The sequence below is a fragment of the Mustela erminea genome, chromosome 1 (assembly GCF_009829155.1).
Source record: "Mustela erminea isolate mMusErm1 chromosome 1, mMusErm1.Pri, whole genome shotgun sequence".
Classification (NCBI taxonomy): Eukaryota; Metazoa; Chordata; class Mammalia; order Carnivora; family Mustelidae; genus Mustela; species Mustela erminea.
This window is the reverse complement of record NC_045614.1, coordinates 20,756,889-20,784,236: the sequence shown is the minus strand read 5'-3', so window position 1 is coordinate 20,784,236 and position 27,348 is coordinate 20,756,889. Positions and strand designations below refer to the sequence as shown.

The following is a 27,348-nucleotide window of genomic DNA, read 5'->3' as shown; positions in this document are numbered from 1 at the left end:
GTGAATCTGGCTTGAATCTGCCTCCTTTGGACATCTCTGCGTGGGCCTTCCCAGCATATCGTGAAAATAGCACTCAGAGGTGCAGGTAGGGTAGGAAAGGAGAGCAGAAGGAAAACTCAAATCCACAAGTTTGCTACTATGGGCAGGAGATGAATAAAATCAGTCCCCTGAAGTAAAATTCAAAATTAAATGGGAACTTTCCTATAGATAATTGTTATCATAATGGGATAAATGAGAGGTGGTTACACCTTGAATTTCTAACAATAGAAACAGACTTTGGAGCCTTCTTTTGATAAAAGTCTTTGAGTTACACATTAGCTTTTCTATGGAATTTAAATAGTTATTAAATTTCTAGGCTGATTTGGCATAAAGCAAATAGAGAATTTTAATGTCTAATCTAAAGAACAGCTACTTTTTAAACTACTACTCTGGTTTAAACCAGCGCTCTCTAGAAATCATTTAAGATAATCCACATGATATGTAAAAGCAGATACTGGCTACCAGCAATAATATTCTAGCTTGTACAAACATTTTAAATTTCTGTGACTCCATACAAAAGTTAGCCCTAAATAAATGTGTCCTTCAAATGAAACATTTAAATATTTCCTAGCAATATATGATATAGATACTCATACAAAAGTGGGAGATTGATAATGACAGAATTTGGTCTGTGATGATTTCATAAAGTGAGCCCATGGTTTCTGAGCTGTAACTCCAGGGCATTGTAAATCAAAATGCCAATTTCAAATGGAAGAACTGAGCTGGATATTCCTATAGCTTTCATTCTTTTTAAATTTTCTATTTAAACAGAATGCCTTTAGTGATATCTTGCTGAGAAAATTTATCAAAACAAGTAAACATGCCCTCTGAGTTACAGACTGAAGCAGCTTGATTTCATCAGATCTTTCACTGCTCTTTATTTGGAGAACAGACTTGCCTAAGACCAGGGCTATTCTCAGCAGAATGGATATTAGGCTGCTTTATGGGTTGCAATTTTGCAAATTACGGCCTCAATTTCAAGAACTGTGATAGTTAATGTTACTGGGGCCCTCTTATCAAAAGCTCTCTGGGGGATCATTTAAATAGAGCTCTCTACTAATTCTCCTGGAACTAGGAGAAAACCTAAGAAGCAGCCAATGTGAAAGGCCCCCCCAGGATCTAATGACCCAGGCCTGCCTTACAGATAGCCTCCCAGGTTCCTTGCTCTTCAGTTGTCCCTGTTACATGTTATATGTTCACAAAGCCCATCAGCAGAATCATGCGTTTGGGTTAAGGCACTGTCTCCAGGAGGCTCCTGTAAACTTCAGGACCAAATGCAAGGAAATAGCTCTTAGGAGAGGTTTGAGGATAGGCATACTACAATGAGGATGGGAAAGAGAAGCCCTGAGCAATGGTTTATGAGGTTAGTTTGCAGACCACTGTTTGGCTGGCTATATTCTAATCACCTGGGGAGCTTATTAAAACCAGATTTCTAGCATCTACCCTGTGAGATTGTGGTTGCTCTTGGGCGGGGTTTGAGTACATACATTAAACAAACACTCAACAGATGATTCTGATGCTTTCCAGGGTTTAATGCCAGGGGACCACACCATGGGGTTTGCTGGGAAGATGATGAAATCTGGCTGGGTGTGGGGCTAGGCAGCTCGTAGGCAGCACAGATGAATGCTGAGAGGGTTCTGGAAAGGAGAGGTTTCTCTGTGGGCTGTGGGAGTGGGTATTATTGAGGGTGGCCCTGCTTCCCTTTGTTACATGAACTCAGCTTCCTGAGGTTAGCAGGACACCTCACAGCATCAGCAATGCCTTATATCTCTGAGCGCTTAACGCTCAGCTGACATGCACCAGAGTTTCTGCAGTAGAAAGATGTAATGAATAAGGTTGAACTTGTAGGACGGCCTCCAAATATATTGTCTCTGTCCTTTTCACAGTCTGCCAGAGTAGCCAAGGCCAGCTGTTGGTAGAGCTGTGTGCCCTGAGACTAGGGACTTAAGAGGAAGCAGAGGTCAGCAAACTCTATCTGTGAGAAGCCAGATAGTTCGTATTTTAGGCTCTGTGTTTCACATAGGTCTCTGTTAAATGTCCTTTGTTTTTACAACCCTTTTAAAATGTGAAAAACTATTCTTTGCTGGAAGATGGTACAAAAATAAGCTGCTGGCTAGATCTGGCCCAGGAACTAGAGTTTCTGGATACCTGGCTTGGAGTGGTTAGGTGTCAAGAACAGCTTCACTACACCACGATAACACATCAAAAATCTAAATTCTTGTAAGTCCACATAAGCAACTGCTGGGAAGGAGCAAGGTAATGTACCTGAGACCATCTTATTACCTCAGGGATTGGCTTGAAACACTCTGGGGTCTTTACAGAAAGTGAGAGGTCTTAGAAGGAAACTGTTTTTCAGCTACCAGAAATCTTAGGCGGCTGGGAGCACTGTAACAGAGCTGCAGCCCACAGTGACAGAGAACTGCCTGCCACAGTGGCCAGGTGCGACCCTCTGAAGTCTTGCATCCTAGTATGACACCAGAGAAACACAACTCCTAGAGTGTTTGCACCTCTCTTCTGAGAGCATACTTGGCCGGTTTCAGAAGTTCTGCGGTCTGGCTCAGGCACCAGAGCATCTGTTAGCAAGAGAATCTCCTGCCAGACACGCCAGCCTTCCTAGGAATTTGGGGGCCACGTGGTTCCAGCCTATGTGGAGTTCCATCCCAGGAGAAATGATCCAGGGCAGCCCACACAGCTTTGGGCACTCAAACTTGTCTGGATTCTTTATTATATTCATGTTCCTTCTGTGTACATTAGTCACACCACATATTAGGCTTTGGGTTCAAGGATACTAGTATTTAATAGTGTATTATTTATACCTTGTCTACTATTAGATAGGATTAGGAAGGGTAGTGTTTTCTTTCCCTTAAGACCATGTGAAACTAGAGCTAACCTTCTCTCAGCAGATACAGCGGCCTGCTCAGGATGGCACCAATCGTCTCTCCTGGCAGAATAGGAGTGACATAGACATGACATAACATGGACAGCTCCATGGAGATTTGGAGACTTAACAACCATTCAACTTAGGCAGTTTCAGGCATACAACCTGTTTTGTTGTAGTTCTTATTTTAAGGAAGAGCCCTTCCTCCACCAAAGGAGGAGTCTTGGGAGGTCTTTAGAGTATCCAGGAGAGATATTCTTTATAGAGTATCTCCTGGATACTCTAAACAAGTTCTTTACTTTTAAACCATGTCTTCAGTGTCACACTTCTACTGGTTTCTGCTGTTACAAGCCAATGATGTTCTCTGATCTACCAGGAAGAGAGGAATGGGCATAGTATGACATCATTATATATGGCTATTCCTTTCTTGGGTCAAGCATATGCTGATCTTCCAGCCTGTTGTGGGACCAGATGTGATCATTCCTAAACCATCCCTTAGATATTGCCAAAGCCTCATTTGACATTCAGACTGACCACAGTCCTACAAATCTACTTGTGGTAAATACTTGCATCACTTCTTTTGAGGAGAGCTTTCTTTTAAAAATCGGAGGGGGAGACAAACCATGAGAAACTGTGGACTCTGGGAAACAAACGGAGGGTTTTGAAGGGGCGGGGGGCGGGGATGGGTAAGCCTGGTGGTGGGTATTAAGGAGGATAGTATCGCATGAAGTACTGGGTGCGGTGCATAAACAATGAATTCCGCAACACTAAAAAGAAATAAAACAAAATGAAAAAAAAATCATGTCTCTGTGTTTGCCTTTTGTGTGAGATGTGTCCAATAGCGCTGAAAAGGCAAGCTTTCTTACTTTCTGATTCTGTGTAGCTTGGGATAAGCACCTCTCATTTTCTTTTCAGTGGAAGTAGCTGGTGTGTCTCCTAAAAGTCTTTCCCTGTAGCTATGCACCTAGTTCTTAGGTTTAGTTTCCTCAGATCTTAATGAACACCTAATACACAGTGTTCTAGGCTGGGCTGGTGGTGGCTTCTTCTTCTTCTTTTTTTTTTTTCCAATGTCTTGTCAGTTACCCCCAAAAGGTGAGGCTGATGAAATATTAATAATGTCCATGAAGCCCCACCCCAGTATTGCAACATTCCATGAAACAAATGAAGATGGAAACAAAGCAGGCAAAAAGCAGACAGGACACACAAAAGCAAGAACTTACACCCAACTATCTTCATCTCTGCACCAGAAAGAAAGGGGCGAGAATGAGGGGACAGCACAGAGAGAGACAAGAACAATTAAGACAAACAGGAAAAGAGAGAAAAAAAAACAAAAACAAAACATCACTTGCAGGTCGGTGATGAAGCATGCACTTTTTATCAAGGGTCAAAGCAGAGGACAGAGTGTATTTCTGAGCACAAGGGCAAGAGTCAGAGGGTCCCCTAGAGGGATGTCATGCCTGCAGAGCTGCCTTCTAAGAGCAAGTCGGAGCAACCCAGAGAGGAGCACTCCTTGTGCCAGGGCTGAGTCAGGGAAGGACAAAGCCTCCCTAAGGCAGAGTCCCTCTTAGGACATGGGTCCCCAAACTAGGAGCATTACCATCACCTCAGAGCTTGTGAGGAATGCAAATTGTTGGGTCCCACTCCATTCCTACTGTATCAGAAACCCCTGGGGGTGGACCCAGCAGTCTCCAAGCCCCACAGGTGACTCAAGTCAGAGAACTACTGCTTTGGGGAAAACCTAGTCCTCAGCCAGAGCACATTAAATCAAAGGGCAGGTTTCTTCTGACAAGATGGAAGACCATATCACCCATATGAAACTTGGCCCAGGGGCGCCTGGGTGGCTCAGTTGGTTAGGCAACTGCCTTCGGCTCAGGTCACGGTCCCGGAGTCCCGGGATCGAGTCCCGCATCAGGCTCCCAACTCCATGGGGAGTCTGTTTCTCTCTCTGACGTTCTCGCCTCTCATGCTCTCTCTCACTGTCTCTCTCTCAAATAAATAAATAAATTCCAGAAATAGACCCTTAAAAAAAAAAAAAAGAAAGAAAGAAACTTGGCCCATATTCCACAGAAAATGAAAACCCTTAAAAATTCAAGACTTAGACAATAAGTTAAAACGTAATTCCCACAGAGCCATGACAGAACTCTATTCTCCAGGGCACAGGCTTTATAGGAAAGCTATGAATGACAGAGGGCTGTAGAAGGTGGTGGCAGGGCTCTGCTGGCTCGGGCATGGTCTGCAGGAGGGCACGGCCTCTTACTGAACAAAAGGTTTTAATCATTCCTCTCAGTTTACAGTCTTTGGGCTGGCAATTTTCTTTTGGCTACTTTATTGGGAACAATGTTAACTCCAACTTGTTCACCTGGAACATTTGTCCTGCCCTAGTCCTTCCTGCCCATTCTCTTGAAAAGAAAAATCTAGGAAAGGAGTTACTATCTTTTTTTTTTTTTTAAGATTTTATTTATTTATTTGACAGAGATCACAAGTAGGCAGAGAGGCAGGCAGAGGGGAAGGGAAGCAGGCTCTCAGCTGAGCAGAGAGCCCGATGTGGGGCTCGATCCCAGAACCCTGGGATCATGACCTGAGCCAAAGGCAGAGGCTTTAACCCACTGAGCCACTCAGGCACCCTGGAGTTACTATCTTTTGAACTGAACTAAAATGGGTTTGGAGAGAAGAAGGAAGTACCCATGGGAATATGGTGACCAACCAATAAAAGCACCTTGAGTGCTCAGTTTCAAAATCAGACTTCAATTCCCATATCTATTTGTTCTTCTCTAATCAAGAATGTCATGTCCTGGTTCATGTGTCTTCTCTGGGAACTCCCAGGGCAACGGGAATAGCACTCCTGCCTCTTGCTCACTACCAGGGCTCATGAGCAGAGCTGGATGGCTGTGCCATGAGGATCCAGCTGTGGCAGAGAGTAGCACATCTCTGGTTCACAGCAGTCACGTGGTGTTTGCCCATGGAAAGCAATGGAGACCATCGAAGAGACCTTTTTAAAAATGGTATGTTGGATACTGGTGTGACTAGAGCCTGGCTGAACTCTGTAGCTTAAGTGTTGAAATGATCACAGTAACTGACATAATTCATTGCCTTGTTCATTTCTCGTAAGTATGTCCATGTATCAAGAAGTGACAACTTCTTGTAACTTGGTCACACCAACACTATGTGGGCTGAGGGTGTGCTGCGGCCCAGGTCCAACATTCCCACAGGTGAAGGGCAGATCAGCTGTAGGCAGCCTCACCAAGGGACTTTGGAGCTTATGGTTTCCCAGGATAGGCTGACTGCAATGTAAAACGTTCCTGTACACTCTTCCTATTGCTCCAGAAGCTGCAGGCCAGCCCTATCAGCATGCCTGAGGATGGCAAACTCACTCCAATGATATCTTGGAGTGCATTAAGATGTCTGTCAGTTGTTAGCTCACAATGCTGGGAGTGGCCATCTGCAAAAAAGCTCTCTCCTCAAAGGGAGGAAGAGTAGAGGAGACAGATGATGCACAAAGGACCGTGTCCCGCCTGTGAACCAATCCTTACTTTCAGCTCTAGCACTTAGTACTCAAAGGCAGAAAGGAACAGCTTACTCACAGGCCTAACCTGGACCTTTCAGGATTGCAAAGCATCTGATGATCCCTTCGCTGCCCAGGGGAGGGAAAACTCACTTAACCTTAGCTTGTCTCACCAGTGCCTGATACAGCTCATTTCCTCAGACTCATCTAGCATACCCAGAAGTCCTTTCTGAACCTGAGTGCCTATGACGCAAAGAGATGCGGGGTGCTCCACAAAAAGATTTCTTTCCATAAACGAGGGTTAGAAAACATAACTCTTAAAATCAAGCTTTGCTTAAGAATTGTTTTGACTGAACTTTGTTCCTTTTTAGTCTCTGTTCATTTGGTTTTAATCCTCTGACTGTGAAGGCTAAGATGAAAGGGATGTCTAAATTGCAGGCAAACAACTTCTTAAAAGAAAGGAAGACTTAGGTATATCTCTTAGAATATATTACTTCACCTCATGAACCTGATATGTAACTTAAAAAACAAAATCACCAGATCAATTTTGATAATCACTTCTTTCTTCCATGACATTTTGCCAGGAAGCCAAGACTATGCCTGGGCTCTTCTTGTCCCGACAATCAGGGCTGAGGAATGGTGTCAGGACAGGATGGAAGAAGTGTCCTATGAAGGCTATTCCTCTACAACAGTCAGATGGGGGCCCTTCGGAAGCATGAAGTCTGACTAACATTACAAATGCTATTGATTTCCATCCCGTTACAAATGGAATTGATTGAGTGGCCCAGGTTTCCCATCCAGAAGACCTGTGTGTGTGTGTGTGTGTGTGTGTGTGTGAGCAGAAGATGAGGGCTGATCCCAGCAGCTTATTCTGCATCCACAGTGTCTATGCGGAGGGGAAGCAGGCAAGAGAAAACAAGTCTAGGCATAGTGGGGGAAGTTGGAAGGCAGCTGGAAGCCATCACATGGGCCTTCTCTCTGCTCAGGCCATACTCCCGGCTTGGGTACATGCTGACAAATATTTCCAACAAGGGGATTTAGAGCACCATGAGGAACTTCAAATAGGTGACATATAGAGTGGTTACAAGCAGTGCAGTTTGGCCTGCCCTGGCTCTTCTGAACAGAAGCAAACAAGCTTTTACTGGATCATTAAAACTCAATGAAAAGGGTAGGTAACCCATTCAGAAAACCAGCTATTTGCTTGTTCAGATTTTCCTTTGTTCACATGTCCTCTGCTTATCAGACCACCTGCCCTCCATTTGAGCCATGCCTATATCCTTCCCTCACTCCCTATAGTCCCCTTGGCTCTGTTGACCTGTTTCAATCTACTTTCCTAGCTTTGTCTGCATCGGCCTGACTAGGCAACATGAACCTGGGACTGCCCTAAAACCACATTTGATGGTTGATGCATTCCCACTTTCTGCTCTGGCTTTCCACTGGGCATTAGATGAGAACAGTGAACCTGGCTAGGTAGTACTACTCCTAGCGCCTAAAATACCATTTGCCCGACTTGTTTTCCAATACATTAAAATGGATCTGCTTTTCCTACATGAATTGGATTCATCGATACTACAAGGCATATATTTTGGTGTATTTTTCACCCCCAAAGGAAGTTCTTTTGAGCGGCATCCCCATGAAGAATTCCATGTTAGTTTCTACCATCCAGGCTCTACAGGAGACAACAAAGCCCATCTGCTGGATTGTTATGTTGCATGGGTGAGCATGATGTGGGGGATTCTGGAAAAGAACAGATGCCAAAAAAGGAGCTACTGACTACAGGCTGTAGTTAGCAAGCTGACTTGGATTCAGAGGCTTTTAATGGCTGCAGGGCTCCTCCCCAGCACAGTTCACCATCTGCTCATGAAAGGAGCACCAGACTCCATCCTTCTGACCCCTCTCCCAACCCAGCCCCAAGAAGTGCTCCCTACCTGGCATGATGACATCAGGAAATCCCAATTTTCTTGTAATTGCCAACCCCCTACCAAATATCATGGGGTTTTCTCTCCTAATCTGTTCCATGTCTCCACGAAGAAGCTGCAGAGAAATGATAAGACCTGCAAAAACAAAAGCATTTTCTTACTCAGAACCACATCTCCACCCTGTACTGTAGTACTAAAAAAGACATAAAGAGTCATATATATATATATATATATATATATATATATATGAGGAAAATATGCAAAGTTCAGCACTTTTCTTGAGAAATTTTTTTTTAAATTTATTTTTTATTTTCAGCATAACAGTATTCATTATTTTTGCACCACACCCAGTGCTCCACGGAATCCGTGCCCTCTATAATACCCACCACCTGGTACCCCGACCTCCCATCCCCACCCCTTCAGAATCCTCAGATTGTTTTTCAGAGTCCATAGTCTCTCATGATTCACCTCCCCTTCCAATTTCCCCTAAAAATTTTGATGCAGAAAGTATATGTTATTCTAAGAAAACATTTTAAGAAAGCTCAAGGTTTTTTTTTGTTGTTGTTTTGTTTTTTTGTTATTGTTTCAAATTTTCATTTAAATTGCAGTTAATGTATAGTGTAATACTTGTTTTGGGGTAGAATTTAGTGATTCATCACTTACATATATGCTCAACACAACAACAAGTGTCCTCCTTAATATCCTTAATATCCATCACCCATGTAGCCCATCCCCACCCACCTCCCCTCCAGCAACCCTCAGGTTGTCCCCTACAATTAAGAGTCTCTAGGGGGTGCCTGGGTGGCTTAGTTGGTTAAGCATCCAACTCCTGATCTCAGCTCAGGTCTTGATCTCAGGGCTGTAAGTTCAAGCCCCATACCCAGCAATGGAGCCTACTTAAAGAAAAAAAAAGTCTCTTATGATTTGCTTCCCTCCCTTTTTTCTCCCTGTGTTCATCTATTTTGTTTCCTAAATTCTACATATGAGTGAAATTATATAGTATTTGTCTTTCTCTGACTTACTTTGCTCAGCATAATACTCTCTAGCTCCAACCACATAGCTGGATATGGCAAGATTTCATTATTTTTGATGGCCGAGTAATATTCATGTGTGTGTGTGTGTGTGTGTGTGTGTGTGTGTGTGTGTGCGCGCGCATGCGCATGTGGACATTTGGGCTCTTGCCATAATTTGGCTAGTGTTGACAGTGCTGCTATAAACATCGGCGGGGGGGATGTGTATCCCTTCAAATTAGTATTTTTGTATTCTCTGGGTAAATACCTAGTAGTATAACTGCTGGGTCATTCAGTACTTCTATTTTCAACTTTTTGAGGAAGCTCCATACTGTTTTGAAGAGTGGTTGCACCACTTTGCATTTCCACCAACAGAGTAAGATGGTTCCCCTTCCTCCACGTCCTCGCCAACATTCGTCGTTTCCTGTATTGTTAATTTTAGCCATTCAGACAGGTGTGAGGTGGTATCTCATTGTGATTTTGATTTATATTTCCTTGATGATGAGTGGTATTGAGTATCTTTTCATGTGTCTGCTGACCATCTCGATGTTTTCTTTGGAAAATTTCATGTCTTCTGCTCATTTTTTAACAGGATTATTTATTTTTTAGGTGTTGATTTTGATGACTTCTTTATAGATCCTGGATACTAACCCTTTGTCGGATATGTCATTTACAAATATCTTCTCCCATTCTGTAGGTTGCCTTTCAGTTTTGTGGACTGTTTCCTTCCCTGTGCAGAAGATGTTTTTCGTCTTAATGAAGTCCTGATAGTTCATTTTTGCTTTTGTTTCCCTTGCCTCTGTAGATGTATCTAAGTTAGAAGTTGCTGCAATTGAGGTCAAAGGGGTTGCTGCCTGTGTTTTCCTCTAGGATTTTGATGGTTTCCTGTCTTACATTTAGGTCTTTCATCCGTTTTGAATTTATTTTTATGTGGCCCCTCCCCTCTGTACTCTGCCGGTGCATTTTTTACAAGGGCAAGTATGACTGAAAGCCAGAGGAGCAGTGGGTTCCTCCCCAGTAAGACCAGCACAAACCACCCCCACCTCTGCTCTGCACACACCAGGTCTATGGATCACAGAGCCCTGCAAAGCTTCAGCTCTAGTGGAAATAGGACCATCTCATCTTAGATTAAAGACTGTCCCATAAAAAAGTAATTGCACAAACAGAAATTTGTGGGGAATATTGGAGAGTCAGCAACATGGCCCCAATCTTTCTCCACTCCCATCCCTGTGGAAGAGCTGGAAGAGAATTAATAATATAAATTAACCCCAGCCCAAGATATGTAAATAGAGCTGTGCAACAGTCATTTAAAAATACAGGGGGCATCACGTTACCTGATTTCAAGCTTTACTACAAAGCTGTGATCACCAAGACAGCATGGTACTGGCATAAAAACAGACACATAGACCAGTGGAACAGAGTAGAGAGTCCAGATATGGACCCTCAACTCTATGGGCAAATAATCTTTGACAAAACAGGAAAAAATATACAGTGGAAAAAAGACAGTCTCTTCAATAAATGGTGCTGGGGAAACTGGGCAGCTATATGTAGAAGAATGAAACTCGACCATTCTCTTACACCGTACACAAAGATAAACTCAAAATGGATAAAAGACCTCAATGTGAGACAGGAATCCATCAGAATCCTACAGGAGAACATAGGCAGTAATCTCTTTGATATCAGCCACAACAACTTCTTTCAAGATATGTCTCCAAAGGCAAAGGAAACAAAAGCAAAGATGAACTTTTGGGACTTCATCAAAATCAAAAGCTTCTGCACAGCAAAGGAAACAGTCAAGAAAACAAAGAGGCAACCACGGAATGGGAGAAGATATTTGCAAATGACAGTATAGACAAAAGGTTGATATCCAGGATCTATAATGAACTCCTCAAACTCAACACACACAAAACAGACAATCATATCAATAAATGGGCAGAAGATATGGACAGACACTTCTCCAATGAAGACATACAAATGGCTATCAGACACATGAAAAATGTTCATCATCATTAGCCATCAGGGAGATTCAAATTAAAACTACATTGAGATATCACCTTACACCAGTTAGAATGGCCAAAATTAGCAAGACAGGAAACAACATGTGTTGGAGGGGATGTGGAGAAAGGGGAACCCTCTTACACTGTTGGTGGGAACGCAAGTTGGTGCAGCCTCTTTGGAAAACAGTGTGGAGATTCCTCAAGAAATTAAAAATAGAGCTTCCCTATGACCCTGCAACTGCACTACTGGGTATTTACCCCAAAGATACAGATATCATGAAAAGAAGGGCCATCTGTACCCCAATGTTTATAGCAGCATGGCCACGGTTGCCAAACTGTGGAAAGAACCAAGATGCCCTTCAACGGACGAATGGATAAGGAAGATGTGGTCCATAGACACTATGGAGTATTATGCCTCCATCAGAAAGGATGAATACCCAACTTTTGTAGCAACATGGATGGGACTGGAAGAGATTATGCTGAGTGAAATCAGTCAAGCAGAGAGAGTCAATTATCATATGGTTTCACTTATTTGTGGAGCATGACAAATAGCATGGAGGACATGGGGAGATGGAGAGGAGAAGGGAATTGGGGGAAATTGGAAGGGGAGGTGAACCATGAGAGACTATGGACTCTGAAAAACAATCTGAGGGTTTTGAAGGGGCAGGGGGTGGGAGATTGGGATACCAGGTGGTGGGTATTATAGAGGGCACAGATTGCATGGAGCACTGGGTGTGGTGCAAAAATAATGAATACTGTTATGCTGAAAATAAAAAATAAATTAAAAAAAACAAATGGAACTCACTAAACAAAAATACTTCAGGTCAATATTCTGCATTTTTCAATGTTTTTTTGGAGTGTAATAAGATTTCTAACCTTTTACATCAATATTGATCAATATTTACCCAAATGAATACATACACCTATGCATGCATTGGATATTTTTAGATTTAAAAAAAAAATTCATTCTTCAAAAAAAAAACCATGGAAAACTACTGTGTTAGCTGTTTTATTTGTCTTCATTTGTTTTTAATAACCTTCATGCTGCAAGAATTACTAAAAGTTAGTTCTGTGGCTACATATCTAAAAGGCCAACCTATAGGAGTTAGTACTGAATGATACTTTTAGTCTCAGCACTTAAAACCAGTGCAGCAATTCCTTCTACATTTTCGTATGATTTGACTTGAGGGAGATTACTAGTGATTAATGAATCACTAGAATTGGCAAGGAAATAAATGTCTATGATGTTTAGCAAAGATAGGTGACAGTTTACAGCAAAGTAAATTTTCTATAATGATGTATCTTTAATTAGGAGACTAATAAAGACCAGAGCTATTCCTTGAGTAATCTATAAACTTTTCTGACATGAAGACCCCAGAGTCCTGCACTGAAACCCCATGCTCAGAAGCTTGGCAACAGAGTGAAAAGCCAGTGGCCTAGAGTATGGAAACCTGGGCTTCCTGGTTCAGCCACAAAGTCACTTCATGGAGCTTCGGTTCCCTCATTTATTTAATGAGGGAGTTGAAACAAAAAATTTCCAAGATCTCAACCAGTTTCCAAGTCAAGTCTTGCCTAGAAGATGTCAGACATACTCTTCAAAGAGAAGCAGCCTATTTCTCCACCTGGCTTTTCCATAAGTGCCTAGAGCCCTCCTCTAACTGGACCATCCTAACTGAGGCTCTCTGATGTCTATGGGGCCTTGGCCAGTGTTTATGAGTTCTGGACAAAACCCAGAGGTACTGAAGATGGCATTGTCCCTGCTCTGGGATGTGATACACAATTCAACATCTTAACCTGGGAGGTGATGGTGGAAACTAATCTTTCAGTTGTTTTAAAGTGTATTACTACTACCATCTTTCTTTTAAAATGTTCTCCATTTTTTATCATATCATGTCCCAATAACTTGTAGCCAAGGGCAGCTCTTTACAAATCAATTAAGTAAATAAAGCAAAGAACACCATAAATATGGATGTGAATGGTAGTCTTCCAAATTACCAATAATTTCATATATTAAAAACAAGATTTTAATTGCTTCTTGCTTTAGTCTCGTAGGTGAGAAATATGGGCTCCCTTCCCCTTCAACCACACTGCATGGAGCTCCTTGGCATCCTGGCACATACACGAAAAAACAGTCACTTAAAAGTAGTGAGAGATACCCTGAGGCTCCCCATGCTAGAGTTTTAGAGAAATTAAGTACTCCTAGCCGAAGGTCTCAAACTTTGTGGCCTCTGGTCTGGAGCTGCTCTGAGGACCCTCCTAACTGAGTATCTGCTGACCATGATAAAGAAAAATTAAAATTAAAAAAAAAATTTAAGTAAGTTAACATACAGAGCAGCACTGATTTCAGGATCATAATCCAATGATTCATTACCCACATAAAACACCCAGTGCTCATTCCAAAAAGTGTCTTCTTTAATGCCCATCATGCATTTAGTCCTTTCCCCAACCCTCAGTTGTTCTCTATATCTAAGAGTCTCTTATGGTTTACCTCTTATTTTATTTTTCCTTCCTTTTATTTTATTTTTCCTTCCCTTCCCCTATGTTCATCTGTTTTGTTTCTTAAATTCCACATATGAGTGAAATCATATGGTATTTGTCTTTCTGTAACTTATTTCACTTGACACAATATGCTCCAATTCCATCCACGTCGATGTAAATGGTAAGTACTCATCCTTTCTGATGGCTGAGTAAAGTCCATCATATATACGGACCACATTTTCTTCATTCGTTCATCAGCTGATAGACATTTGGGCTCTTTGCATAATTTGGCTATTGTTGCTTGTACTGCTATGAACACTGGGGGTACATGTGCCTTTTAGAATCAGCATTTTTGTACTTTTTTGGGTATATGCCTAGTAGTGAAAACTTCATTCTTCTTAATAACTTTGGAGACTGCCACACCTTGCAGTGGCTTTACACTGTTAATTAAGGTCACTTTCTATTTACAACAAGGCTATGGAAATTAAACAACAAAGAAAGTTATGTAAAAGAGATTATGAGATAATTGAGAGGTTAAAACTGTCAGAAGAAACATGGTTCTATGTAAATTTGAAAGCCATCTTCAAGTGTACATAAAAGCTCAGATGCTTTCAAATAGTGCTTCTAATTTAATCAAGCAATTAATATTCAATTTAGAAAATACAGTCTTCCTAATGTGTGGAATTGCACCAAGATTTAGACAGAAATTAAACAGTTTTAAAAGAAAAGGAGGAGGGAAAAGGAAAAGAAGTTGAACTAAGATGAAAGCTGCTGTGAACTGAGGATTGACTATTCCAGTTCCTGAACGATTTTGGCAGATTAATCGCTGATTCTCATTAGTGTCAGGCTTCCTTGGTGATGCTAACACTGAACAGGAATAGAAGAAGTGATTATTAATATTTGTCTTTTATTTTTGGCTAGGGTGTGTATTCTTTGTTCAGGAAAACACAGACTTCATAATGTGACAAACCCTACAGCAATTTTGTGCACTCTGGTTTTAAACTGGGACTCAAGTTACCTATCAAAGCACATGGAATCCATTTTAAAAACAACAGAAAATATATTTTGGTTGGAAGTAATTAGGAAAAGTCTCAAATTATCACAAGGAGAAATAGTAGAAAGTGACTGGGGAGAACAAATGTTTGTGGGGAATTGAAATTTACTGGTAGCACAAATTCACTGAGGTCTATATGATCAGCATCGGCAAGAGCAACACAAGGTTTCCTAGCCAGAGAAGTATGTTACCGTGGCTGGCGCTGGGGGCAGAATACTTGGCGCTGGACTTGCGGATGATGTTCTCATGGATCTGGGACCACTCACTCTCGTTGTTGCACCTGCAACAGAAGGACAGGCATTATGGCTTTCAAGGCTCTTTTTTTTTTATTTTTTTTTTATTTTTATTTTTATTATTTATTTGACAGAGAGAAATCACAAGTAGATGGAGAGGCAGGCAGAGAAAGAGAGGGAAGCAGGCTCCCCGCGGAGCAGAGAGCCCGATGCGGGACTCGATCCCAGGACCCTGAGATCATGACCTGAGCCGAAGGCAGCGGCCCAACCCACTGAGCCACCCAGGCGCCCCTAGCTTTCAAGGCTCTTTAACATCTGGTCTGATGTTCCAACTGAAATGCCGACTTTGAAAGGAAACTTCAAACTCACTTTCCTATGTTTTACTAAATTAGACAAGGCTTGTTTTCTGCTAAGGTCCATAGAAGATTCACACTTGGGGGAAGTGTTGAAACTCTAAAATGAATCTCAACAAATATTTTGAGTGAAAAACAGCTTATTCTCTGAAGTAGCACTCTCCCACATGACAAGTTTTACTCTTCTAGTTCCTTACACACACACACACACACACACACACAGTTCCAGAGGCAAGTTCCTGAGAGGGAAAATAACAGTTCCTCTTGACAATGACTACTGTTTAGAAACTGTCATGCCTTGCATTGGCTTGTACCATCCATTCAATAATCATTATACCAGCCGCAGAGGAAAATCCTGCTAAGTTCAGGGCAGTGTGGATATTTGCTTGTGGCTGTTTCAGCCAGACCAAGAAAGGAAGAAAAGTTTAGGAGAGTAGTGAATTTAATCCACTGTGAAATCCTGTGTAGTCAAGGGGAAGGAGAGCTTAGCAGAAAAGTTTGAATGTCTAAACATATAAAGTCCTTCCCTAGGGGCTTCAGTATTTGGATATAAGAGAGAATATCTGTTAATATCTGACATTTCAGAATCTTCCCTCTAAAGGGCAATCCCAAGAGAGCTGCAACCACACAAGTACTTACTATAGTTTAGAAACAGAGACCAGAAATTCCTCATCCTAATGCAAAAACTTCGATGAAACAACTAAAATGAGATTAGAGTCATCTCTTGAAAATTCCACGTGACACCAAGAGTCCCCATAGCCTTGGCCTCACCCCTTCCCTTTTGCATAGGAAGGTATGGGTCCATATCTTCTGACCCTAAAATGGATGACTCAGGCACAAAGGAAAACTCACAGGATCTTCCCTTGGTTACTCACAAGTGTGCAGCGCAGTACAGGCCCTTCAAATAGGAAACTCCAGTAAGAGTTTTATCATGTGAAATCAAACGGTATTGGACTTTCTCAGTCTGACTTTTTCATTTAGTATATAATGCCCTCTAGGTCCATCCATGTTGTCAAAAATGGCAAGAGCTCATCTTTAAAAATTTTTTTTATTTAAATTCAATTTAGTTGGGGCACCTGGGCAGCTCAGTCAGTTATATGTCTGCCTTCAGCTCAGGTCATTGTCCCGAGGTCCTGGGATCGAGTCCTGCATCAGGCTCCTTGCTCAGTGGGGAGCCTGCTTCTCCCTTTCCCTCTGCCTGCCTCCCGCCCCCGCTTGTGCTCTCTGGCTCTATCTCTCTGTCAAATAAGTGAACAAAAACTTAAAAAATAAATTCAATTTTGTTAACATCGTGTTTTATTATTTTCGGGGGTAGAATTTATTGATTCATCCTTTGCATATAACACCCAGTGCTCATTACATCAAGTGCCCTCCTTAACTCCCATCACTCATTTAGCCCATTCCCCCGCTTCCTTCCAGCAACCCTCAGTTTGTTTCTTATAGTTAGGAGTCTCTTATGGTTTGTTTCTCTGTTTTCATCTTATTTTATTTTTCTCCTCCCTTCCCCTATATTCCTCTACTTTGTTTTTTAAATTCTGCATATGAGAGAAATCATACGGTATTTGTCTTTCTCTGACTGACTTATTTCACTTAGCATAATAGCCTCTAGTTCCAACCACATCCTAGCAAAAGGCAAATTTCATTCTTTTGGTAAGATTCCATGGTATGTATATATGTACATGTACGTACGTGTGTATGTATGTGTTGTGTGTATGTATGTGTGTATGTGTGTGTGTATATATATATACACACATACTACATCTTCTTTATCCACTCATCTCTCGATGGACATCTGGCTCTTTCCATATTTTGGCTATTGTGGACATTACTGCTCTAAATATTGGGGTGTATATGCCCCTTTGAGTCTTTTTTTTAAGGCTGCACAATATTTCTGTGTGTATGTATGTGTGTGTGTGTATACCATGGCTTCCTTAACTAATTGTTTATTGATGGACATTTGGATTGCTTCCATATCTTGGCTATTGTAAACAATGCCACAATAAACATAGAGGTTCATATATCTTCTTGAATTAGTGTTTTTGTTTTCTTTGGGTAGATACGCAGTAGTGGAATTATTTGATCAAACGGTGTTTCTGTTTTTGTGGTGAGCGTAGCATAATGTATAGAGAAGATGTATTGTTACGTTGCACACCTGAAACTAAGGTAATGTTGTGTGTCAACTACATTCAAATAATAATAAAAAAGAGATCAAAGAATAAGAAACTGAAAAAACAGTGTAAAGACTTAGGAACAGAAGCAAAGTTGTATCATGCGCCATCCAGCAGTGTGAAGTACAAGCAATGTAAAGAACAATTAAATAAAAGGGTTGGTATGGAAGTCATTCAGAGATAAAGGAAATTAGTCATTAACTTAATTTTGTTACTCAATCAGTGGCTCTTCGGACTCCTTAATCAGTATAAATAAGTCTCACTTACTCAGAGATGCTGCAAAGAACTATCAAAGATGAAGTTCTCATAGCCCAGAGCTATGAGGATAATTTCTACTTACAGAATTCCTTCCAAACAAAGGAAGGGGGAGAGTGTTCACTAAGATGAGCACTTGTGATTTAGCAACTCAGTTGGAAGTCAAAAGTGAGAGGTGCTGGCAACAGCATATCCAGCCCTTCCTGTCTGACATGCACACTGTCTCATTTCTTCCAACCAGTCAGTACATCAAAGAAGTGCCCAGCTGGTGAGGATTCAAAGACTTGTCTTGCTGTCAGTTTTTTTTTTTTTTTTTTGTCACTTTCTAGGTTTATAAGATCAGTAGTTACTTTCTTTAACAGAAATCTGACTACAGTTTGTCATAAATAACATACTCCCCCTTTCATTTCAAAAGAAGAGTCTTGAAAATTAACTCCCTCCCTCCAATAGATGGTATAATTTCAGCATTTCACCAATAAAACACTAATTTTTTTTTTTTTTGGCAGTATAATGGAGACGGTGCTTTGTCAACCACACCCACAGGGACAGTGTGTCTTAATTCATTCACCTCTCCTCTTCATGGCCTTGGTTCAACCATGATCATCTCTCTTCTGGACTAGTGTAATCACCTCCTAACTGATCTTCCAAATATCTCCCTTTCCTGAATGTCAAGCAGCTACTCAAATCATCTGAAAATAAATGGATGTGGTGTCATCAGCATATTTTACCCAATCACTAGGATATTTTGTAAGGACAAATTATAAATGGGAGCATTTATTAAATAATCAAATGACTTGTGATTGTAATGAAGCATGATTATGTTATATCCAATCAAATTAATATTTAGAGCATGATTACTGCTGTTGGTAGTTTGTCCTCAATCACAAGACGCATGAGGGACTGTGATCTAAAAGAGGTCTGTATGCCTCTGTAGCAGGGGAGATAAGCAGAATAGCACTTCAGCTACTACATGTCCAAGGATTTTACTCAAGGAAGAAGACAGAAAGGTGAGAGGGTTTTAGTTTTCTACATGGGATTCCCAAGCATTCAGAAGCACTGGAGCTGGAGCATGGGTTCTTCTCAACAAAATTCGGTAGGCTCTTTCATTTACTCATGTACCAGAGCACATGTTAGCATCTACCACTTTCCTGCAATCTCCTTAACTTCTTAATTTCTGTGTTTCTTCTCTTCACCCAACTTTGTTCTCTTTCTCCAAGGTGAACAACACAAAAACTGTTTAAAATGCTTAAGAAATTTTAAAGGATTGCTTGTAAGACCTTTAAGTTAGTGTTTTTATTTTTATTTATTTATTTTTCTTAAATATAATTATCCAACATATAGTACATTGCTAGTTTTGTTAGGGTCCCCCAATAATGCGTCCGTGATCAAAGGAGCAAGACTGATACAAAGCAAAGGTCAAGCAAAGCTTTATTTCACGCCAAGCATCAAGAATCAAACCCACCGGTTGGGGCCGTCTCTTACAAAGAGGCAATGACCCTTCCCAGCCTCACAGACTAACATTTATAGAGGTGCTTTAGCCTGGCTTATACACAGGTGGCCAATGAGATTGCAATACACAGGGAAAACTGCACAGTCATGCTAGGTCGGCAATATGAGTGGCCAATTGAATTTCAATTTACCATAGTAAATATATGCACGCCTACTGACTGGATGTCTCCAACAGGCCTGGCCCGCCCTTGTATCTAAATCTACCCCATTTAGTCACTTTCCTGGGAGAAAGAGTGACCTCTTTGCCCAGCGCTTCTAGAAGAAGGACCTGGGCATGAACATCTTAATTCTGCCTCTTCCTTCTTTTGGGACCAACCTGTTTGCAGAGAACACACAATCCCTCTGTACCACCAGACTCTATCTGATGATGACTCCATAGTCTTTCTGACTCAGGGTTCATGTTAATCACAAGTTGTGGTAGGTTGAATGGTGGCGCCTAAAAAGATATATCCATATCCTAATCCCTGGAACCTGTGAATGTTACCTTATTTGAAATACGGATCTTTGCAGATGTAATTAAGTTAAGGATTTTGAGATTAGGAGATAATCCTGGATAATCTTGATGAGTCCAACTTCAATGAAAAATGTCCTTAGAGAAAGGTAGAGGAAGACTTAAGACACAGAGAGAAGAAAATGAAGATAGGACAAGAGGAGGGAATGTTGCCACAGAAGCAGAGATTAGAGTGATGAAGCCCCAAGTCAAGGTATGCTGACAGCTCCCAGAAGAGATAAAGAACAGATTTTCCCCTGGAGCCTCCAGAAGGAGTGTGATCCTGCTGGCATCCTGATTTCAGACTTTTGGCCTCCAGATTGTAAGAATAAATTTCTGTGTCATAAATCACCACATTTGCAGTAATTTGTTATAGTAGCCACAGGAAACAAATACAAAAGTCCATGTGGCTCATAGATCCAAACCATGATCTCAAATGAGTTTTCTTGCTAATAAAAGTGAAATGTTTATATGTACTCTTTGCATATATACACACACATACATATATATAGGTACATTATAAATGTCTATCTATGCCACTCTGTATTGTATATCCATTTTTATCTCTACCTGCTTAACATTTTGATCTCAGAACCAATCTACTGCTATCTAGTAACCCTCTCAAACTGCAACAAACAGCGATTTTTTCTGAGTTTATTAAGCTAAAACTGTTAAATAATTGGGAATGAAGATTCACTTTTGTCATGTATCTTTTTTGATATCAGGATGATTTGTTTTTTTCCCCTTTGGATGACTAATATGATGCATTATATGCTAATTGCATCGTGATCAGAGAGTATGGCTTGTGCCTTATGGAATTTATGGAAATTTTTTCTATGAATAACTTTTATAAATGTTCCATAGGCACTGAAAAAGATGTGTTCTGTTTATTGGATAAAAGATTTGTCTAGAGCTGGGAGGACCATATGGGCCGGCGAGCTGGGATACTCCATTTACACCTGCTGTCCTGGCATCAACAGCACTCCTTTTGACTATCAGAATGTCCTAATTTAGATGACAAATTGTGCTCAACCTATCTGGAGGAAGGACAGCAAGAGGTTAAGAGCATAGTCTCTTAATCAGGCTGTTTAGGCACATGCCTCACCTCTCTGTACCTGTTTCCTTGTCTATAAAAGAGGGGTATGACAGCCCATGTCGAGCATTCAAAGATGCTGACTGTTAGTATCTGTCATGTCAACCTTCTTCAGATTCTCTAAGTCAGAGTTATTTACCTGATTTAAATATTTATTTCCATCCTTATTTTTTTCTCCCTGTATGTCAAGAGGCACATTAAAGTCTTTTGCTTTTATTGTAGTTTTATCCTCTCTTTCTATTTCCAGTAAATTGACTATAATAATTTTGAGTCATTATTATATGCATAAGGGTCATGACAATTAGATCTCCACTATAAATTCCATCATGCTCATTTTATCCCTGTGGAGGAAAAGGGGGCTTTTGGGGAAAGTTGGAGGTAGAGATGTTAGCAAGGACACCTGGGCTCTGGCACTGCTTCCTCTCACCAGTTAAGAAGGCTGAATTTGGTCAACTTCCTTTAAACTGAAGTACATGAACTATTGGGCAAATTTTGTGTGATTACCATGGGGTAACGAGGGTAGTATGCATGGAATTTTATAGGATTTGTAATTTAGATGTAAAAGTGGAGCTTACCTGTAGTCAAGAGTCCCAAACAAACAAAAAAACAAAAAACACTCCTGTTTAGATGGCAAGCAGTATGCCCATTATTTGGTTAGACCTCATTTCCTGAACCACTAGTCCTCTTGTTTATTTACCACCTTTTTCCTGTTTGATTCACTAGTTCATGTGGATTTTTTTAAATTTCTTATATTATTTTATCCCTTTTCTTCTTCAATTTTGTAGATGAGGAAACTGAAGTTCAGGGGATTACAGTGATTTTTCCAAATCTCACAGCTTCTGCTTACCAATCACCTCATCTATCTAATCTACCCATTTATCTAATAGAAGAAAGTGTTATCTTAAAAAAAACAAGATGGTATCATACATACCACTGACTATATTTAAATCAGTTAACAAAGTTGTTATATGAAGGCAGCTCTGTGTTTGTCTACTCTTAGAGCCATCATTCTTTCAATGTGACTTTCCTGGAGGAGCAGCACAACAGAAAAGGGAGGGAGAATGCAGGTGTGTTTTCCAAGTTTGAGGCAGAGAATACAAAGGACCTCAATGTGCCACCACTTATATCTGTGTTAGCGTCATAAGCCTTTTGACTGTTACATGAACAGGAGTCATCCTGAGCTGACTTTCTTTACTCTGGCTCATTATTTAGCAAGTTCTGCTTTGCAGCAGCACTAACACACTAACAAATCTAACTGGGCTCCAAGGCTAGAGATGGTGGGCACTGCAAGTCAAAACAGAGTAGTTTCGTGGGCACAGACCTACTGGATTTAGGTCTTTTTTGTAAAGGCCTGAGCAGACATTTGGTGCAGATGCTCATACACTGACAATAGACACAGCAGATGACAGTTCTGAGTGGATCATGATCCATGGAATATTGGGAAGGAAATGATCCATGGAAAACTGGGAAGGCCTTGGCTAGGAAAGAGAGAAGTAAGAGCTACTTCCTTAACTGACTCGCAAGTGAGAAGCATTATTTTCATTTGACGTCGTTGTATGTATAAATACTTGAGCCTTCTTTACTCTGTATTAAAATGAGGACAGCCCAATGGCCCTTTACTCATTTAAGAATGGGCCTCATTTAATAATGGCTCCTAAACAAGTACTCTCAACTTGAGGCAGTTTCATGGATAAGGTGCTCATGAAACAAAGACCCCAAAGTCAGTGTTCAGAGGAAATATGTGTTTACCTCAAATATAAGGAGAGGGTCCCTTCCAGATATTACATAAGAGAAGAGATTGCCACCTTATATTTCCACCCTCACAAATCCTGTCGTGTTATGGGGCATTCTCTGAATCCCTTCATTTTGAATGTCACAGCAGTATTTTGGGTAAGTTACATAAGCCTGAAATTATCTCAATCAATGAAAGCTTTAGATGCTTATAAAACTAATCTGACAGAATTGGTTAAAGACTTCTTTTTTTAAGAGCAAAACTACACCGATTTAGTAATTACCCTTGGGTATGACCTCCAAATTGAACAACTGGGTGTTGCTATAAAACTCACCTTAAAAGCAGCATAGTAAGCACCTGTATTATTAAGGTCACATATATGGGTCTTACAGGACAAATAAAGACAGAGAAACAGCAAGTGTCCAAATATTCAGCAAAAGTGTAATTGAGCCTCAAGACGAACTTCCAGTGAATGCATCACCAAGGATTCAAAGAGTGATGTGTCAAAACCAGCCTGATGGAAGTAGAAGACCATGCCCTGGAAAACTGTGTGAGATGACTTGGGAAGTGGCTCCAATGTTGACAAAGTCCTGATGACATGGTTGCGTATGATGAATTTGAGTAAAATTTTCTCGTAACACATGAGAGTGGGGAAAATGCAATACTTGTCTCAATTTTATATAACATGTGATTGAATATGTAATGGATAATATACATTTTATATAATATGATTTAAAATATAACTAACATAGTAGAGTTAATATTCTAAGTAGTTATCTATTTTGTTAAGGTTGGCCTAAAAATGTTCATTTAGGCGGTATCACACTGTGAATTTGGAAAGCGGTCACTGCATATGCAGAAGCATCTTGGGTTTGGTCACATGCATTATTTATGGCAACTTGACTTCGCCTTAGTGTTGGCTTTAGCTTCCAGCACTCCTCTCCTTTTGTGTCCTAGGCTTTAGGTTCGACCTGCCCTGTGCCTGCCTGTGACCTTAGTGCCTCTGACCAAGAGGAAACAGATAATATCTATATCAGACTGAATTGCATACGGTGATGATTTATTTGTGATTTTTCAGGCTTTCGGCTCCTTGGCAAGCAACCTGGTTTTCATGCCCCAGCTTCCTGTTGAGATTTTCTCAAAATGATGTGGGACCTTCACCACACACGCACACACATATATGATATTGAACAATATCTATTAAGCCAGAGGAATGGCTATGGCAAGAGACATACTGGAGCTTGAATCTTCTCTGGTTGAGGCTGACTGAATAATGAAAGAAATGATGAGAATGTCAACAACTAATGAGATATTTTGCCAATTCATTGATTAAAACTATACAAGGTTTTTTTTTATCCTTGCAAAATCCTGTCCTAACAAAGGCCAAAGCACTATCAATAGCAATTATTGAACCTTTAAAGCATCTAATTCAGTCTAACAAACATAGGCCATGAAACTTATTGGAAAATATTTCTTCTCCTAGGGGCTGGATTCACTGGGCTGATGTGGATTTAAAACACTAATCCTGTGCACAAAATCAATTTCGCAAACATGCAGTTGGAAGTCTCCTGGACAATCTTAGTATTTTCAAGTGGAAAAATTATCCTACACTTTGATTCTAGTAGTCTTTCAAAAAAATTCTTTTATAATGATCTGTTGTTTTAGAAGCAATTAGGCCAATTAAGCCTGACAGCGTGATTTCAAGAGGGATGCTGTGCAAGCCCCAATCCACAATGAGCATCTGCAGTGAAGCAAGGAACAGCTGATGCATGTGAAGAGATGTGATTCCCGAGTGCTACCTATAAACCCCTTGCCCTTGGGAAAGACACAGTGGAGTAAGAGGATAATGATGATGATTTTGGATTCCTGTTTGGTCCTTTTCAAAGGGAGGAAGGTACATCAAAAAGCATTCCCATCAGCCATTAAAGAAGAGATTTGGTATATGGAGAAAGTCTGTGACTGATGCATGAAAGGAAGAGAAAACCCACCAAAATTTCCCTTGGAGGTGAGTATTCCAAAAGAAGATCCTTATCCCATAGATGTACACAACTCTGAACAGAACAGTGCTTAAGGCAAAATAGGTAATATGGGGGTCTGGACTTTTATTTTGAAATTAATAAAATGTCGTTGATATATAAAGGGCCAAATTAAGTGTAATTGTGAATTGAGTTCATTTCCTGCCTGAATCAGAACAGAGAATACAGAAAAATATTCATGCAATATTACGGTGAAGATACATTAACATGGTGATGGACAATGTTAGATTTCATTTCAAAAAATAATATTGGGTTAAAACCAAAAGAGGACATATTTAAAAAAAAATTCTCATAGTTAGAAACACTTACTTTAAAATCTCACTAAACTCACCACAGATCATGTTTTCAGCACTACTATTCATCCTTAAGTCTATATTAGCAAAGACAGATGATGTGCCTGAATTCTGTTCCTTTTCTTCATTTATTTTTTTCTATTGCTTAACAAGAATCAGAAGGAGATGCACTGCTTCTATAAGGCAGATCCGGTGTTTAGTGAACATTTTTTAAAAAAGATTTTATTTATTTATTTGACAGACAGAGATCACAAGTAGGCAGAGAAGCAGGCAGAGAGAGGAAGAAGCAGGCTCCCTGCTGAGCAGAGAGCTTGATGCAGGGCTCCATCCCAGGACCCTGGTATCATGACCTGAGCCGAAAACTGAGGCTTTAACTCACTGAACCACCCAGGCACCCCTGGTTAATGAACATGAAAAACAATGCCATGGCTAGATGGGTGTGACTTATGGATCTGTGGTCACAATAGTGGAGAGTGTAACCACAGCTCCTCAGAAAAATTTACTTTTCTTCAAGTTGACTTGTGATCATTCTTTGAAGCAATTTGCGTCAGTACCTAGCTCAGTTACAATAGTTGGTGGGGGGGAAGTATTGAACAAAGAAGATTCTTTTATATCCAAAACACAGGAGAAATTACATCATTAGTTTTTCTGTAACTAATAATGTTGGCTAGTCCTAGATAGAAGAGGTAGTACAGACATCTATACTACCAGACTTCTAGTTTAGGATAGAGGTTTCTGAATTTCGCTGCTTCAGAATCACCTGGGCAACTTATTAAAACTATAGACCTTAGATCAAAATCTTTGCATTTTTTATAAACTCCCTATCCTACATATTCTGGTGGTTCTGTGTCCCACAAAGCTTGAGCACTGCTGCTCTCAAGGGTAGTACTGGAATGTCTTATGTTGTAATTATTAATATTTCTGATATCTACTACTCACGTGTAAACCTTAAGAACAAAATCCTTTTCTTCCTTTAATTCTGTGAGCGACTGCAGAACATCCAGGATGCTCAGGACAGCGCAACCATATGGTCGCCGGTAGTGTAGGTGAGCAGGGCCCTTCTTCGAGTCATTCAGGAGCATCCGGCCTGAAGCACAGCAGAAAACACCAGTCAGACCAAGAACTCCAGGCTCCTCTCCAGTACCACCTGATTGTCATCCAAGGATGCCAGAGATATAGGCACCTTAGAAATACTCTAAACTGGAAGACTAATTTAGGACTAAAGAGAGCCATGCAGGGATGCAGAATATTTATGTGGAGGAATGCCAGACAGGCCTTGGCCACATTCAATTAATCATCCTTATTATCTACCTTAATACCATTAGTCCATTTATTAATCATATGAGAATAAAACAGTGGTTTTATGAATTTCTTAGAAAAACCACTGTGTTAGATTTAAACCTCTTTGGCATATTGGGGATACAAAGTTTAGTATTTTTGTTGCCAGGTAAAAACTTTGTATGCAAAGGTAAGAACCACGAGTTATTCTTCCAACCAAATTTTGCTGTCACAGCTGCTCTTGAATCTCTGCTGGAGCGAAAGTTGTCTCAGAAAGAATGGGGGCTCGCTTCTCCCGCCTACCAAAGCTGTACCTAATGGTGGCCGCGAGAGGACTTGAAGAAGCAAAACTGGAACGTCAGTAAGTGCTTACGAAGTACAGCAAAACAAAGTACAGTAAAGAGGTGTTTTGTTGGCAAAGAAGTAAAAAATACTCTTTGACAAAAAAGGTACATGATAATGTCAGAATCCAAACTGATGGAGGAAGACTTGGTTAGACCCCAGATTACGCCTTATGCTCGAAATGAGGCTGAGTAAATCAACCACAGAGCAGCAGCAAAAATCACTTTCATCATCTTGGGTGGGGTAAAAGTGAAATACCATACATCAGCTGCAGTAAGGGTAGTAACTCTTATTTTGTGGAAAACTGCACAGATACATACTTTGGATACAAAACACAGCAAAGGCCATTCGCCACATGTTCAAGATGGCAACCTGCAACCTGTTGTAAGATCTCTGAAGTGGAAAAGCTTGTAGAAAGGCAAAGCACTGTGGTGGAGAGAATGTTAAAAGAGCAGACCACTTGAAATAAAGAGTTTGGAGTTTGGGTCTAAAAACAAATTGGGAGCAGAAGATTTCAAGTGAAAAAAAAAAATGCTTTCATTCATGTCAAATTCAGCTACCACAGCAGCTGAGCTTAAGGCAGAGTTCCAATACAAGCTGGACTCCCGTCCTGAGACCTGACATTACGGGTAAGAGCTATGGAGATGAGAAAGCTCAAACATAGTAGTAGATACTTATCCCAAGGTGGG

At 40.6% G+C, this 27,348-nt stretch overlaps 1 protein-coding gene across 6 annotated transcripts in view; it reads right to left on the bottom strand.

The window, feature by feature from the left end:
• DOCK3 (dedicator of cytokinesis 3) overlaps positions 1 to 27,348 on the bottom strand; it is a 562,865-nt gene that overhangs the window by 94,274 nt on the left and 441,243 nt on the right. For all 6 annotated transcript variants that reach the window (XM_032320930.1, XM_032320975.1, XM_032320941.1 and 3 more), the window contains exons 12-14: positions 25,979 to 26,126; positions 15,069 to 15,157; positions 8,348 to 8,473 (exon numbers count right to left, since the gene is read on the bottom strand). In XM_032320930.1, coding sequence (XP_032176821.1) covers positions 8,348 to 8,473; positions 15,069 to 15,157; positions 25,979 to 26,126 — 363 coding nt within the window. The remainder of the gene's footprint in view (positions 1 to 8,347; positions 8,474 to 15,068; positions 15,158 to 25,978; positions 26,127 to 27,348) is intronic.